Source organism: Sebastes umbrosus, chromosome 17, assembly GCF_015220745.1.
Source record: "Sebastes umbrosus isolate fSebUmb1 chromosome 17, fSebUmb1.pri, whole genome shotgun sequence".
In the NCBI taxonomy this organism is placed as follows: domain Eukaryota; kingdom Metazoa; phylum Chordata; class Actinopteri; order Perciformes; family Sebastidae; genus Sebastes; species Sebastes umbrosus.
The window spans coordinates 11,600,736-11,616,982 of record NC_051285.1 but is presented as its reverse complement, the minus strand read 5'-3'; the positions used below and the strand labels follow the sequence as shown (position 1 = coordinate 11,616,982).

Here is a 16,247-nt window from a genome sequence, read left to right as displayed (position 1 = left end):
GTTTTTTGTCGAGAATAAAGTCGTAATTTTCCGAGAAAAAAAGTCATAATATTATTTCCTTATTTTGGGAAACCTTTACCAAAGTATAACTTCACAAGATGCTTCACGTTCCTCATTTTCACACAGGCGGCACGCTGCTCTATTTCCCCTCTAAAATAACACGTAAAACTTATGACTTTATTCTCGTAATATTGCGACTTGTTTTCTCGTAAAATTGCGACTTTATTCTCGTAAAATTACGACTTTATTCTCGTAATATTACGACTTTATTCCCGTAATATTACGACTTTTTTTCTCGTAAATGTATGACTTTATTCTCGTAATTTTACGACTTTTTTTTCTCGTAAAATTATGACTTTATTCTCAAAATCTCCGATTTTTTTGCATGCAAATTACTTATCTGACCAGCCCTCTTTCCTTATTTTTGTGTTTGCGCTGAATAACCTGTCTTTATTGTATTGAGGAAAGAGTTTCTATCACTGCTGCCACACAGTGACTACATATAGTACTGTTTTCTCTCCTTGTATTTCTAAGGAAGGATGTGAGCTGCTTCAGTTTTTCTTTCCTCTCTGTGTTTCCAGTGTGTGGCTGTGATCTGGTGCACTCGGGTTTCTTCCACCACTCTGGCGAGTACATCTGTACGGAGGACTACCAGCGGCTGTACGGGACCCAGTGTGACAGCTGTGACCAATACATCACTGGGGAGGTGGTGTCTGCCCTGGGGAGGACGTACCACCCACACTGCTTCGTCTGCAGCATCTGCAGGTAAGGACAAGTGTTTGTGTGTATAATCACAACATCATTTCTTGCCTCATAATCATACATCAAAAGTATTAGAATACTAATAATATAATATATAATATAAAAAAAATAGCATGTTTGGTATTAGTAGTAGTAATAGTAGGAGTATTGGAATTAAAATAATTATTTTAACACTGTTTTTTACAGCTCAACTTGTTGTGTCTTCAGTGATCCTCTTGACACTGCTTCATTTGTAACTTGTGACTAAAAAAAAACATTAACTGCTTATAAGATTGTTGCAGAACACCACATACTGTGGTTTAATGACTTTGCAAGTCTGTTCACAACTTCTTGCATACCACAGGTGGCCCTTTACAATTAAAATACAATGATGTATGAGTACTGCAGGCCAGTAAATGTCCTGTGTCTGTCTTTGTTTTCACCGTCCAGTGTACACCAAAGCTACTGCAGAATCCCGACAGTGCTAAGAAACACTGTAGGCGATGTTTTAATTGAAGCGTTCACAGTCAATAAAACTTGTTATAGCTAATTAAAAGTAACAAATCAAAGTTTACTGCAGCGTGCCCTTGCCAGGTTTGTCACAAAGTGCTTTACTGAAAATAAATGGCGAATGCATTACCATGTTTTGGACACATAATTTAAAATGTATTGCTATCTTACTAGTTAAAGGGGTACACCAGTGATTTTGCATCACACGTTTGGAAAGTTTTGGAAAGCTTGTGAGAGACAGATTTAAAAAAGATCCAAATTGAGGCAGCTGTCCTGAGTTGTCGCTTTCAGTCCAAAATGGCGGAGGCGTAGCTTTGCTTCTGGGCGCTGATCTTGCAATGGAGCAAACAATTGACTTTCCCTTCTTAGCAATATATGTTCTTTGGTATGGGTCATAACCTAAAACCTATGGATTCCACACTTCCCATGATGCAACTTGATAGCGTCTTTCATACGATCCCGCCTGCCTTCTAACATCCCACATCTTTCAAACACCACATGAAATCACCAGGGTTACTTTCTCATACTTTACATTATACAACTTTTGCAGACTATATAATATATATTTTTAAATACATATAAAATCAGTGGAGTGCCCCTATAAGTAGTATTTGTATAATTGTTTTTGGAGTATAATAAGTTACTGAAATCACATCCAACAGCAAACAAGATATAATCTGAAATATTTAAAATATGAAACACTTCAAATGGAAGATGTGCTTGGTGTCTGTTGTAGTTGGCTGGTCTCACTTTATTTATTATGTATCATGTAAATCTAGTATTGGCTTCAGTTCAGTTCTCTCAAAGCTTGAGTAAATGTGATAAGTGACTGGTAAATGAAGTGTGACTGTTGAGCAAATATATAAAAGGCTAACTGTCAGTGAGTGTGTTAGATGTAGAGATGGATCATTAGGTGCTGGTTTGCTTATAGTGACAGTTTTTGGAGTCCTCCCATTTGTGTGTGTGTGTGTGTGTGTGGATCCACTCTACTGAATAAGAACACACTGTACTGAAATTGCGAATGAAGCTTATTCATTTTGAAAATGGCTGTGTCAGCGGATTGGAATAAAATTATGTCTCTCAAATCAATTTTTGTCCAAGCATTGACCGAACTCCCACAACAAAATCTCTCTGGTGTACAGAGTGCAAAACTCTGCCCAGAAGAAAGACATGTAGCATAATATAGAGCTGGGCAGTATATTGATTATGACTTGCAAACCGAGGGACGCCAACTAGACAATTTGACATGCAACTGGATTTTCCTGCAGCTATTAAAAAAAGTCCTCCTCTTGTCCTTGTTATGTCTTTATCTTCCATGTTGCCCCAGCTATTGCAAAGTCTACTTTTAACACAGCTGCTGCATCGTAGCAAAGCGGTTTGTTATAGAGCTGAGCGATCTAAATGTGATTATGTTGACTGATATTGCAATTGTGATATGATTTGCAATATTAGAGGGAATGATAATTGTTACATCACTATTCTCATTTTCACTGAAAAAAAACAAAAATTCTGATGTTTTGATTTTTGGGGTGGATCTTAAGATGTTTTCATAAGTTTGTAGAGTATGATGTGTAGACCAGAACATCTCTGCAGCACGATAATATTTCATTTAAAATGGTATTTTGACACACATTTCACCTTTAACAAATATTGCGCCTCCTGTGATTTGAAAATTGCAGTAAGCCATATTGCGATTTCGATAAAATGTCGATTAATTGTTCAGCACTAGTTTGTTATCAGATACCAAAATTACAACCTGCTATCACTCCTAAAGTATTTTACTGACAGGACATAAACAATAGAAATCTCCTCACTGCCACTAGACAGTGTATAATCTTCAATTATATATGGGAAAATACATCTACAGTAATGTACTGTATAATAATGTTTATCATCACAAAAAATACAGTCCTATTTGTACTCCAGGATGAATCTTTTGTGTTTCTGTTGCCCTCTGTATCATTTATCAGCCTGTGTGTTGCAGTTTTCTTATTTTCTACCAGAGGAGTTTTGGACATCTCTGCAGTGATCTGGATACAGATTTGTATACAGTGATAAAAAATTTGATTTAGCGCTGGCTGCATTGCAGATGTTCACCTCTGCCCTCACACTATGTGGCTACAGCTGAGCCCTTGAGCTAAAAGGCTTTTACTGTATGTCGTGATTTATGCTTTATTGCCTTTTTGTATTAATATTTCAGAGTGGTCTGCTAAGAACATATTCTTTGAAAACGAATGTGCATGTGTAGATGTAACCAAAAATGAGACATAATATCAGGTGATGGGGAGATTGTTGTGTGGAACCGAGGGATCAGGTCGACACTACACCACTGTTTCATTGTTTGGGAAGAACCCTGAAATCTCATGAGGTCCATTGATTTACTATACATGTTTCAATGGGGGAATTTAAGAAACAATGCAAGTGTTGTGGGAGTAAGACTGTATTGTTCATTTTGAATGTACAAAGGAGAACAAAATAAGATCTTCAACTGGTGTCAGACAACAGAAATGCTCCTCTGTCTCAGTTTTTTCAGTGTAGTGAGAACACAGCTGCCGTTCCATTCACATCCATTATGTTAGGATAGAAATATCAGTTGCATATGTCAAAATACAAATGTGCAGATCGATACCGTACCACTAGGTGTGAAAGGTTTTGTGTTGTGTTTTGTGTTTTGGGTGAACTGACCTCAGTAGAATTTCTACAACACCATATCTGCATAGCTTTACTGAAAATTTCTCTGTGTGTGTTTTCAGGAGTCCGTTCCCAATTGGAGACAGGGTGACCTTCTGTGGGAAGAAGTGTGTGTGTCAGCAGTGCTCACACACTCTGAAAAGCGACAAACCCGTCAAGGTCCACGGACCAAGCTGTAAGAAACAAACACACACAAATATATGAACACACACATGCAAACGGCACTATACTTACACTGTAAATTAGGCAAATGAAATATGACCTTTAGTAGCGATAATGCATGATAAGCTGTGCACTTATGCAAAAATAATGCATAAAGTGACAGAACATGTCACCCACAGCAACAGTGTGAGTTTTTGGCCAATGGGTGTCTATGGCACAGAGGAATAATCAGGCTCTGGCTGCAACGACAATTCATTGTTTGTTTTAGTGTCTCAGAAAAATAGAGCACATAACCAGCATTATCCTTTAATATCAGTGTGACAGAATTAAGCTGCTACACCTGAGCTGTGCATTTACCCAAAAATAATGCATACCTCTAATCTGTGGCCATGATTTTATGTAGCCTACAGATATTTAATTGAAATTACCTAGATCTTTGTGATCAACGCAGCATGTAAGACTGTTTGCTCCCTTATAGGTGTAAAAAACACAAGAGGAGTTCAAAACATAGCCACATCCCCTGCAGCTACACACCCACACACACACAGAAGGTGGCCTGCTGCTTCAGGTAGTCTTGTAGCCTGGTTCTGGTAGCTCCATCTGGCAAAGACAGCGCGACTATGACAACAGGAATGAGGGATGAGGAGGAGAGAGGGAGGGGAGGAGAGGTTGGCAGAGCAGAGAGACAAGGACGGAGAGGAAGTATGATAAATGCTCAAAAATGTTGAAGCTGCTCTCTTATCTTCTTTGTGTGTTTTCTCATTGCTGCATTTCCTGATTCTCCTCTCCTCTCCTCTCCTCTCCTCTCCTATAGACTGTGCAGGCTGTGGCGAGGAGATCAAACAGGGCCAGTCTCTGCTGGCATTGGAGAGACAGTGGCACGTCAGTTGCTTTAAATGCCGAACGTGCGGCTGTACGCTCACCGGAGAGTACATCAGCAAGTAGGTGGCTTGATCCCCCATATGTACTATGTTTGAGCAAATATCAAAGATTTTCTCAAGCAATCCACATCCTCTGTTGCTAGTGTGAAGGCTATCTGAAGCTTTGCACTGAGGGGTAGGGGTGGGGGACAGAGGATGTTCAGTGGTAGATAAAAAGTCAACAATAGAAGTAGTATATATATATATATATATATATATATATGTATATATATAGAATAGAAGTGGTGTACATCATCTGAAAGCTGGGAATCTGAAGATTAATTTGAGGTGCAGCTCAGCACTGTGTGTCAAGTTGTTCTAGTCATTAATAAGAAATAAATATGAATTAACAAATTATAAATAAATAATAATCTGAATAAATTGTAAAAGTGTATAAGGGCTTAGAACATAATGATATGAGTTTGTGATGGCCGTCCCCATGCTCTATTATGTCTCATAAATTGGTGCGGCAATCTTTGGGTTGATACCATTTGTTACAAAGATTTGGTGCTAAATTTAACCATTTTTTTACAATTAGAGAATTGATAAATATGATCAGAAATCCCTCCAAAATACCACATTAAGACACCAAGACCTTGAGGAACACCATAGAAAAAGCCATGCTGTGATTTGGTATCAAAGGTTTTTGACTTTTGGAGATTTCTGCAAGAATTGCATTTTTCGACGATTGGATGGCGAGCACTTCTGTTGTGGAAACTGCTCAGAAACCCCCTTATTGTCAATCTAACAAGGAAAGCCATCCACCCTCTGAATGCTCTAGGTCTTTAGTTTAAGGTTGTAAAGTGTCATGAGGCTGTGATTATCCTAGAGGTCACCACAGGTCATTTCATACAGCTAGGTCAAGTTTAAAAAAATGGTCTCACTACAATGTAATGGCTACTATGGGGACTAACATCATCACACAGGAATACAGCTGGGCTCATTGAATCCACAAGAGTCTCAGCTTTCCATTGATACCCAATTTATGTAATTCCAAACTGTTTAAGGACTCCAGTATGCAGAAATATTCAAATACACCATTTTAGTATAGGCGAAAATAACACATTTGTACTGCATGCAAGAAACTGCATGGTTTTTGCCCCAAACTGCATGTGATTATCATTAAGTGGGCATGTCTGTAAAGAGGAGACTCGTGGGTACCCATAGAACCCATTTTCTTTCACATATCTTGAGGTCAGAGGTCAAGGGCCCCCTTTGAAAATAGCCATGCCAGTTTTTCCTCCCCAAAATTTAGCTTAACTTCGTAGCGTTATTTAGCGATCTTGCCGACAACCCACAGTATTTATTAAATGTACATACTTGGAAATCACAATGAAAAAAATCTTTGTTTTTGCTCCAGTTGATTCATGTTACTTGCCTCACGTTATCAAAAAACAATGTGTTGCAGGATGAACAACAGTGGAACAGTTTCACAAAGCCAGTGGGTAAATTCAAAGTGAGAACTTGTTTGTTTGATTTTTTTGTCCCTGGCAGGGATGGGATACCTTACTGTGAGACTGACTACCACACTCAGTTTGGGATCAGGTGTGACAGCTGTAACAGGTACATCAGCGGCAGAGTACTTGAGGTGAGTGCACTTTTCCATGTGTGTATTCTTAAGACAGATGGGAACTACAGTAGAGGGAGAATGTGCATATTTTTTCGTCTGTGTGGGCTTGCGTGCGTGTATGCCAGTGTGTGTGTGTGTGTGTGTGTGTGTGTGTCGGCCTATAAAAAGCTGCGAAAAAACGCAGCTGTCCCTCTTTAAATGACTGAAGTGTTGACTGATGACGAAGCAGCTTTGGAAAACCAACAAAGCAACACTCTCCCATCTCCTCTACCCCTATTCAGTCTTTTTTTTTTCTTCTATTTCTTATCGCGCCTCTCCCCTCAGTTCATTCCTCATTCTTTTTCTCTATTTCTTATCACCACTTTGTTCCCGTTTCCTCGTTTGTGTCTTCTGCTTCAGCTCGTCTCTGCCTTATTTATTTCCTCTCACTTTTCCTTTCCTCTCCTCACCTTTTCTCCTCCTCTAGGCTGGAGGGAAGCGCTACCACCCCAGCTGTGCCAGGTGTGCTCGCTGTCACATGATGTTCCTGGAAGGAGAGGAAATGTACCTTACAGGTGAGGGAGGGGAGGAGAGCCAGACAAATGGAACAATATATTTAAAACCAACAGATTAAAATAGACTTGTAGCATCTATTGAATTAGCTGAACCCTGCAAGTATCCAGATGGCCTGTGTGTGTGTGTGTGTGTGTGACAAAGAGTTAGAGAGCAGTAGGATATATGGTCATCTGAAGTGTCTGCTTTTAACAAAGCACCGTTATATAGCTTATTGATCTCCCATATACCACTCTTTACCACACTCCGTGGTAAAGACACACACATGCACACACCTTCCCCCAGCTGACGTTTTCTTTGTACACACAAAGGTTGGAGTCAATTACCTCTCAACCTTCGCCTCTGCTGTGTCCATTACTCTGCGCTGCCCCTGACAGAATTCATCTTAATGAAACAGACTTCGCCGGAGGTTTAAATTGAATCATTCAGGAGCTTCTGTTTTACAAATTAGATAATAGTAATTAAAGTTAATAAGCTCAATCATGCATTCAAATAGGTTGATGTGAGGACGCTTGTAAACCTTCTTGACTGTGTGGGACAAACTTGCATTTGTATGCATTTTGCGGGTTCTCTATATGATATCCAGAGCATTAATATAGCAGCAAATGACTATTTGTAAAGATACAGAGGAGTAATGTCTACCTGAGCAGAGAATGATGTCACTCTCCCTCTGCATGTGTTTTAATCAGAGCTTCTCTGTGCTTTGTTGAAATAGCCGGGCCGCCTGCACATGCTTTTAGTGTATGTTATTACACAGCGTTGTTGAAAACTCGATTCAGATTGGTTAACCATACCTCAACCACAGTTTAGTTTAAATACATATGCTTTATATTGTAGGAATAAGGAAAAAAGTTGTCTGTGAACATTTTGCAGCTATCAGCATGTCTGATGTGTTGAAGAAAAATGAGCAGCATTTCGTTGAAAACATGACGTTAATGCAAATGAGCTACATATGACCACACTGTAGGAGATATGGTTGAGTAAACAGGCCACACATGAAAATAAGAGCTCTGCAATTCTAAACTGCACAAATGTTTCTTTAAGATAACGGTGAAATGGAAAAAGAAATTCAAATATTGCGCACACAGGTGATTTAGCCTGACTGAGTTGAGTCCAGATTAAATGTAGAGCTACTGTACCGTGACATGTGGCTTACACACAGAGTCCCAGAGTCGCCACACAAGTTGACACCTCCTGTTTCACCTCATTGTCATTCCGCTGCTCACCTTCAGCCACCAGTAAAACTTAGCATTTGCATATTGTACCCCCTGAAGTCTGTGTGTGTGTTTTAATCTATGCCTGCAAATACATGCAAGCGCCATTTTCCGTGTACACCTGTGTATCTGCTTGAAAGCATGTTTGCACATTTGTGTCTGCATATGAATGCAGGTGTGTGTGTGTGTGTGTGTGTGTGTGTGTGTGTGTGTGTGTGTGTGTGTGCGTTGAGCTCTGGTGAGCTGCCCCAAGGTTACATTCACTCCTTTTGATGACTTCAGACATGTAGGAGGGCTGAGCAATCACCCTCGTGGGACTCACTCAATTACGACACACAGGCACACACAACACATGCGCACACACATGGAATCAATCTCATGATACATGTCTGGAATAAGAAGTGGTGTGTGTGTGTGTGTGTGTGTGTGTGTGTGTTGGAGGTGGAGAACTATTTTATGAACTAATCGTTGATATTTAATCTCTTAAAATGGATCGATGGATGGGAATAGTATGTTTGTAATTTCCACATTGTGTTCTCATTATTCAGCATTGTTCAAACATCTAAAGACAAATTGCAATTTAAATATTTTAATCGATTGACCCGTGATCCGTGGGGAAAATACGTTTCCCTCAAAACGTAATTGAGGATGCAGTTTAGTTGTATGGGAACGAATTTTGTAGGAGACAGGGTTGAAAGTTTGCCACAAGTTTGGCAGCAGATCATGGTAGGTTTAGCTCAGGTGGTTCAACTCTCATGTCATGCTCCTCCAGATTTAGCACTGCATTTTTTCACTAATTGATTGTAAAATGTAAAGATATTGACTCATGCTAAGAAATATAAAACAGAAAAACAAGCACATCAACACCGACAAATGTATTTTTACTTAAGACATAATTCAGATGACACGTTGATTCTCATAATTGTTATCAGGTAATTTTCTTTCGATCGACTAATTGATAAATCAACTAATGGTTTCAGGCTGTGCTGCAAAGATTAATCAATTAGTTGTCAACTATTACGTTTTTTGCCAACTATTTTGATGATCAATTATTTGACAATGAAAATATTCGTTAGTTGCAGCCCTACTTTCAGGCTGAGTCGACAAACTGATTGTAGCTTTAGTGCATTCATACACCTTTACCTCTTTACTCTCTCAATAGAGTCTCAATTTCAAAAAAAAAAAAGAGGAAGAGCATCAGACATCAGGAGGTTAAAGGAATGGAAGAAAACACAGCACATATCTGACTGGTAACATTAGTCTGATGTGTTTGCTGTTTCTCATGGCAGCATGATTCAGCAAAAACGCAAAACTCCCGAGGCCATTTAAATATCTGCTGCTTTATAGCATTAGAATTTCAAATGACACAAGCACAAATGTTAATATTGCTTCCCTACATTTCACAGGCTGCATTCATCCCCTCTTTTGAATATCACCGGTCCAGATAAAGAGGCCGGTTTTGTCCACTGATTAACCTCATTTTACATAAAGTTAATAAAAGGGTAAAGTCTGTCTAGCTGAGGCTTCATTCCTGAATGAAAAGACAGAGAAAGACTCAGGAGTCACATTTACAATTATTATTTTGTGACAAATTTCCGGCAGCTAATTTTCTCAGAAGTGATGAGCAGCGCTGTTGTTTTGAATTGAATTCCTTCCCTCTGCACCATTTAGATTCTCCTCATCCAGGAGATAAAGGATCTCAAGTCCAAGGCCATGCATCTGTTCGGCAGCAGAGTAGAGGAGCGTGGGTGGGACGGGGGTGCACTGAATCACCACGCATGGTTTCTGTCTACAGTATTGATTTTGTGTGTGGGAGTGTGTGTGTGAGTATGTGTGTGTGTAGTCTCTGTGTTTCTTTGTGTGTGTGTGTGTGCAGGTCAGATTTATGGTGTTGATAGTAGTTGTATATTAGAGTCATGATCAGCTAACTGAGTCCATTTGGTTCCTGCGTTGCCCAAAGGCCCGAGAAAATGATCGTGTGTGTGTGTGTGTGTTCAGAGCGGATATATTACTGTCATTATCACTATCAGCACCACATGCATATAACATCCTGTCATTAGTGGTTTATTGTTATGGATACGATCTCATAGGCTCCATTCATTCCCTCGTTCGTCTTTTGTTGGAAAGTCAAGTTTCCTCTTCCCTGTTTCTTTTCTGTCTCTTCTCTCAGTTCACCTCTTATCGTTCAATTCAGTTCAATTAAAAAAAACCTTCTTTTTGGATGACTGTTAAAGCACAATGTTGTTTCTGTTTATAGTATATGTATATGCACATGGTATGCAATAAATGTGCATTTCTAAATTACAAAAGAAACAATCTCTGAACCATTCACCATGCATTTAATGTTTTTCGCGTATATATAATATATTGAAAATTGAATGACATCAGATCTAAAATATTATTCCTTCATTTAGCGCAGAGATTTCAAAAGTGGCAGATAACATTTCTGTGTGGCAGACAAAAAAGTTAATTTCAGACCCAGCATACAGTTCTTTTAAGGGATCACCATATTTATTATAATAATCCTGAAATGGGCATCAATGTATGTACCAAATTTTATAGCAATCCATCCAATAGTTGTTGAGAAATGTCAAACTCCTGGTGGCGCTAGAGGAAAAGTCAGTCTGAACGGAAGTTCATCGCGATCCATAAAATTGTTGTTGAGATATTTCAGTCTGGACCAAAGTGGTGGATCAACTGACTTTGCCATTGCTTAAACCACACCGCGAGCATGGCTAGAAATTCTCTCTCTCTCTCTCTCTCTCTCTCTCTCTGTGTCTTCTTCTATATTTATTCGTGGAGAGACAACAAGACTTACATCCTCTGTCCGCAGACCAGACAAACTGCCTCCACAGCCTCATGCACTGCCTCCTGTGTGTGTGTGTGTGTGTGTGTGTGTTGTCGATTGATGTTGATGCACTTGAGAAAGGCTGATCTCCTCTTCATAGGATCCCATAAAACTGTACGGCTGCTGCCCACACACAGTAAACAAAATAAACTGAGCTAAAACGGTGTGTGTTTGTGTGCAGGTTCAGAGGTTTGGCACCCCATGTGTAAAGAATCAGCTCGGCTGGAGAGAAAACTGAGGGTGAGCGATACTCAAAATACCCACAACCCCCTGCCATTTCTCTCTGTTTCTGTTTCGGTCCTCTCCGTGTTTCTCTGTGTGTCTGAAATTTCTCAGTCCTGGTTTACAAGCTGTGTTGTTCTTTGCATTTTAACTAGAACAAGGCTGCACTCCAGATAAATGTAATATTGTTTTTTTTATCTTGCACTAAGATATAGTGCTTTGTACACCCTTTATTTCATGTACTACATGCAATTTATGCCATGGAGGGGAAACAATTGTTTTACTAGTCTTATCCTTATCCAAAAAGCCTTACAATCATCTCCTTCCTACATTCTTTGAACATAAAGGACAGGATATGCATTTTTTTTTTTATGAGAATACAAAATTGCCTTTTATACTGAAATGTTTGCACTGCTCAGCTCATTCAAGTTAACACATTTATGAACGTGTATGTACTTGATGGAAGCAGTCGTAAGCATTGATATGTTTTATTGTTATTTATAGCAATTTCGGTGATATACTGTAGCTACACTGTAAACATTTAGAAGATGAAAAAACTTAAATAAATAAGGCAAACTTAATTATTATATTGTCATGGGTTGATAGACTTATTTTTCCCAGTTGTATTTATTTTTCGCTAGAAAATCCGTTTTCAATTTGATCAGTTTTGTCAACACATGCATATTGTAAAAGTTCTGAAATGGTTGCACAACTTAAGGATGCGAGTTAACAGAACGTCCTCTCTTTGTAATGAATCAAGGCTAAAGATTGTAGATTGTTATCAGGCCTCAGTCACTTTTATTGGAGCAAGAGACTGCCTCTGTTTGCTGTCTCAACTAAAAGGTTTACTTTTTACTAAGTCTTAACAACTTGTAGCCCTTTTTATGTCAAATAATATGCAGTAAGTTGGTGTTTTTGCAGTGTATGACAGTCTCATAAACACACTCCTTCACATAAAGTGTTTCCCAAGATTTTTTTTGGTTGGACTGCAGAGGGCCAGTCCTACAAACATAAAAGTCTGTCACTGAGTGACTGACTGAGTGATGAAGTTATACGTTTGGTCAACCGAGTGTTGGAGTTTCCTCATTGGCTGTTGCTCTTTCAAAATGAAAAAGCGTGAACAGTCCGTACAGCGCGACGCGTCCGGCTCACAAAACTTGGATCAAGCTGTCAAACTAGGCGATCTAGTTCTAAAACGAGATTCAGCAGTGGCATAGCCTATTTCTCGCTTAACCCTCTGAGAACCACAATAGAACAGTTTTTGTCTTTTTTAGTGAGGATCAGGGGGTGTTTAGGGGGAGATAGCAGGTCAACAGTAGATGTCACATAGAAGTGGTGTACATCATCTGAAAGCTGAGAACCTGAAGATTAATTTGAGATGCAGCTCAGCAGTCATTAATCAGAAATAAACCTGAATTCATTAAATCATTAATTATTTAAAATAAATAGTGAAAGTGTATAAGGGCTTAGAACATAATGATAGAAGTATATGATGGCCATTCCCATGCTCTATTATCTGTTAAATTGAACAATATGTTAACAGAGTCTGGCAGTCACTGTAAACAGTACTGGTACCTGCTCCTTACTGAGCCCAAACACTTCATCAGCATTACAGTGCAACTTTTTGTTCGCACTTAAAATGTTTTCAGAAGTAGATTTTGGTGGATAGTTTAGACGGAATAACAGAAAGTTTACGAGAAGGCCACCATGTTGTTTCCTGTTTGAAACGGCAAGCAGAAAACCAGGGACCAATCAGGTGCATTCAACGATCGGCTACGTCACCGCTTGAACGGCCAGTTGCCTGGAGCAGCGCGTCCCCTAGTGTCCTCGCTGGAACCTGGTGGACATTTACTGCTGGATTTAACATTATAGACATGACCACTGACTATTTGTGTAACAATTTAGCCACAGATTCACAGACTGACCGTACATGGTGCAGCCGTATACTCAGGTTTGACAGAGTTTAGTTAACAAATTGCTGTTGCTTAGAGGTGTGTGTGTGTGCGGGATTTTACATGGGAATGATCCACCTGACAACAAGTACATAGATAGGTGTAATGTTGTGGATGATGTCTTTATTATTATCATTATTATTATTGTTGGCTGTTGTACTTGAGCTACAGTATAACTTTACTTTGACCTCAGGCTTGCTCTCTGACTCTCTTACATCTGTCCCACCAGCTGAGACGCACCTCTGAGACGGCGTCCATCTCTCCTCCGGGCTCCTCTCCTCTCCTCGGCTCCCCTCACCGGCTCATCTGTGTGAGTACCGCCGTCACCATGGTTACGCCAACATTGCTATGATTACGCCCTCAGCTGTCACTGTCACAGCCGTCAATCAAAAGTATAACCGACAGTGACAGAAACACAAAGAGTCCCTGAAAGCTCTTTCTGTCTCCTGTCTGTCTCTGAGCAGACAGGAGTCTGGTTTGTCTCACCAACCCATCTGTTCAAGTCTGTTATGTCTGTTAGTACTGTCTGTTATAGCCTAAGACTTTCAGAACCTTTTTTTTCCATTTTGTACGACCTTTCTTATGGGAGATTGGGCTAAAGCTGTTTTTTAAATTGTCATTAAACAAGCCTTCAGGTATTTTAATGTAACATGTGTAACTGCTTTATCTTATTTTTCTGTGTATCTGAATGTCTCTGCAAGTCTACCAACTGTCTGTTTATGTTTATCATCACACCTCTCTCTCTGTTTCTGTGTGTCAGTTTTGCTTCCTGCCCATGTATTGTATGTGTGTTTTTGCATGCACACATTTATTTCTCTGCCTTTGAGTTTTCTTCTATCTTTCTTTCCGAATTTCTATTTACGTCGTCCAATGTTCTATTTGTGACTCCGTTTCCATTTCCTCTCTTTCTCTCTGTCTACCCGTCTCTCTCTGTCTCTGTCTCTCTTCCAGTCTAAAGCTGATGTTTTGGACTATAAGCAGCTGGCGGCTCTGCCCCGGGTCAAAGCCATATATGACATCCAGAGGCCTGACATCATCCCTTATCAGGCCGACCATGCACACACACACCTCTCAGATGACACTCTGGAGCGATACAGCTGCGGACAGGTACAGTACACACACACAAACACACACACACACACGTGAAAGTTACAACATTAGGTGAGTTACATTTCGTCTGACAAAAAGTCAGATAAAATGAAATTAACTAATGACATATATATATATTTTCTCCTTCTCATCCAGTCATTGGGCTCCTTATCACCATACTCTCATGTAAGTACTTCATCCGCCAATTTTACTCCGGTTGATTTTAAAGTAGTAGCTTTGCTTGGAAACAATGTAACGGGAGGAAAATGAATGCAGATTTACAAACGGTAAAATCGATCGCGATGAATCGGCACCGATGGGCCAAATGTAACAGATCCACATTAAATACAGTTTCTTCGTCACCGTCATTATAAATTTCAGTGGTTCGGTTGCATACAGTCAGTCACAGCAGGCCACCAACTTGCCTTTTAGTGCCACAGCAACCCCTTGCCTCATGTTACCTTTACATGCAAGTGATTTCAGTGAGTTCTGCACAGTGAAGCATACAAGTTAAACATTTTGGGAAGAGAAAGCACTGGTGTCGCATTATTGCAGCAGATAACGTGAGTTGAGGTATTGGTATCAGGAGAGAAAAAGTTGGATCGATGCATCCCTAATTGCAGCGACTTTCAAATCTCTGCAGGCTGATTTTCATAGAAATGAATTGCTAATAATGGCTGCCAGGAAGGTAGGAAAAGAAAATCTGAAAACTGACAATCATTTAAATCATGCAAGTTGTCCCTAAGAGGTGTAAAATGTTCTACTTTTAGCTTTTCTTTCTATTCAACGTTACTTCTGACAAGGAGTTTGGGAAGAACCCGAGCAGTTCTCAACTGCCTAACATGGTGAGATAAGTAACGTCAGCTAAGTTAACACTGCTTAGCTAACATTAACTAATGACGTTAGTGGGCTGAGACACTGTCTAGGGGCTGTGGAATAAATTAACTCAATCAACTAATTGTGGCATTATTGGGAAATACAGTATAACGCTTTAACTAGGGCAACCCAATGACCACAAAGTAAACATCATTAATCGGTCGGCTATCCGATTGGTCTGCTAACAGGGTTAACTGACTCTCAGCTGAATGCATCGTGGTTGCTCGTAGTGACGGCAGCTTTATCCTCGTAAAAGCCTTCAATTTTGTTTTTTTCACTTTAGTTTTTATTGATGTTTTTCAAGGTTATACACATATCAACAACATATGGGCATGTACTCAGTCAGACCCACAAACAAAGGGAACAATACATACAGGACTCGTGTTTGGGAGTTACACTTCCAGTATTGCATACATTCTCATGTCATTTCCAACTCAATCAGTTGTCCTTTCTGCCGTCTTCGTCGCTGTTTTGGTTTTTGAATAATGTCAATTTCTCCTACTTGTCTTCCATCTGTGTTTCTTGAAGTCTTAAACGATGTGTCAGCCTCTCCATTATGTATATCTCCTCTACTACCCCCATCCACTGCTCGTGTGGAGGTTTACTTTAATCAATTTTAAATGCATACTCATCTGTGTTATTTATCTATACCAACGGTTTACATAAGTTACTACGAGCAACCACGGACGCCATCAGCCTAAAGTCACCAGACAGACAGTATAGTCGCTCCGCTAGATGGCGGAACACACAAAGCGTTCGCCGGATTTATGGAATATTGAACTGCTCTCAACGTGATTAAAATTGTGTTTTGAAAGGAAGCTTGTGTAGCCTGATTTACTGCATTTAGTAAATGAAGCACATCACTCTAGGAGAACCCCTCTCGTTCTCTCTCTCTCTCTC

General features: G+C 39.7%; 1 protein-coding gene across 5 annotated transcripts in view; it reads left to right on the top strand.

The window, feature by feature from the left end:
- LOC119475875 (actin-binding LIM protein 3-like) overlaps window positions 1–16,247 on the top strand; it is a 56,693-nt gene that overhangs the window by 21,780 nt on the left and 18,666 nt on the right. For all 5 annotated transcript variants that reach the window (XM_037748961.1, XM_037748960.1, XM_037748959.1 and 2 more), the window contains exons 4-12: window positions 582–765; window positions 4,005–4,117; window positions 4,919–5,045; window positions 6,519–6,612; window positions 7,061–7,148; window positions 11,390–11,448; window positions 13,612–13,692; window positions 14,334–14,489; window positions 14,628–14,657. In XM_037748961.1, the coding sequence (XP_037604889.1) occupies window positions 582–765; window positions 4,005–4,117; window positions 4,919–5,045; window positions 6,519–6,612; window positions 7,061–7,148; window positions 11,390–11,448; window positions 13,612–13,692; window positions 14,334–14,489; window positions 14,628–14,657 (932 nt within the window). The remainder of the gene's footprint in view (window positions 1–581; window positions 766–4,004; window positions 4,118–4,918; window positions 5,046–6,518; window positions 6,613–7,060; window positions 7,149–11,389; window positions 11,449–13,611; window positions 13,693–14,333; window positions 14,490–14,627; window positions 14,658–16,247) is intronic.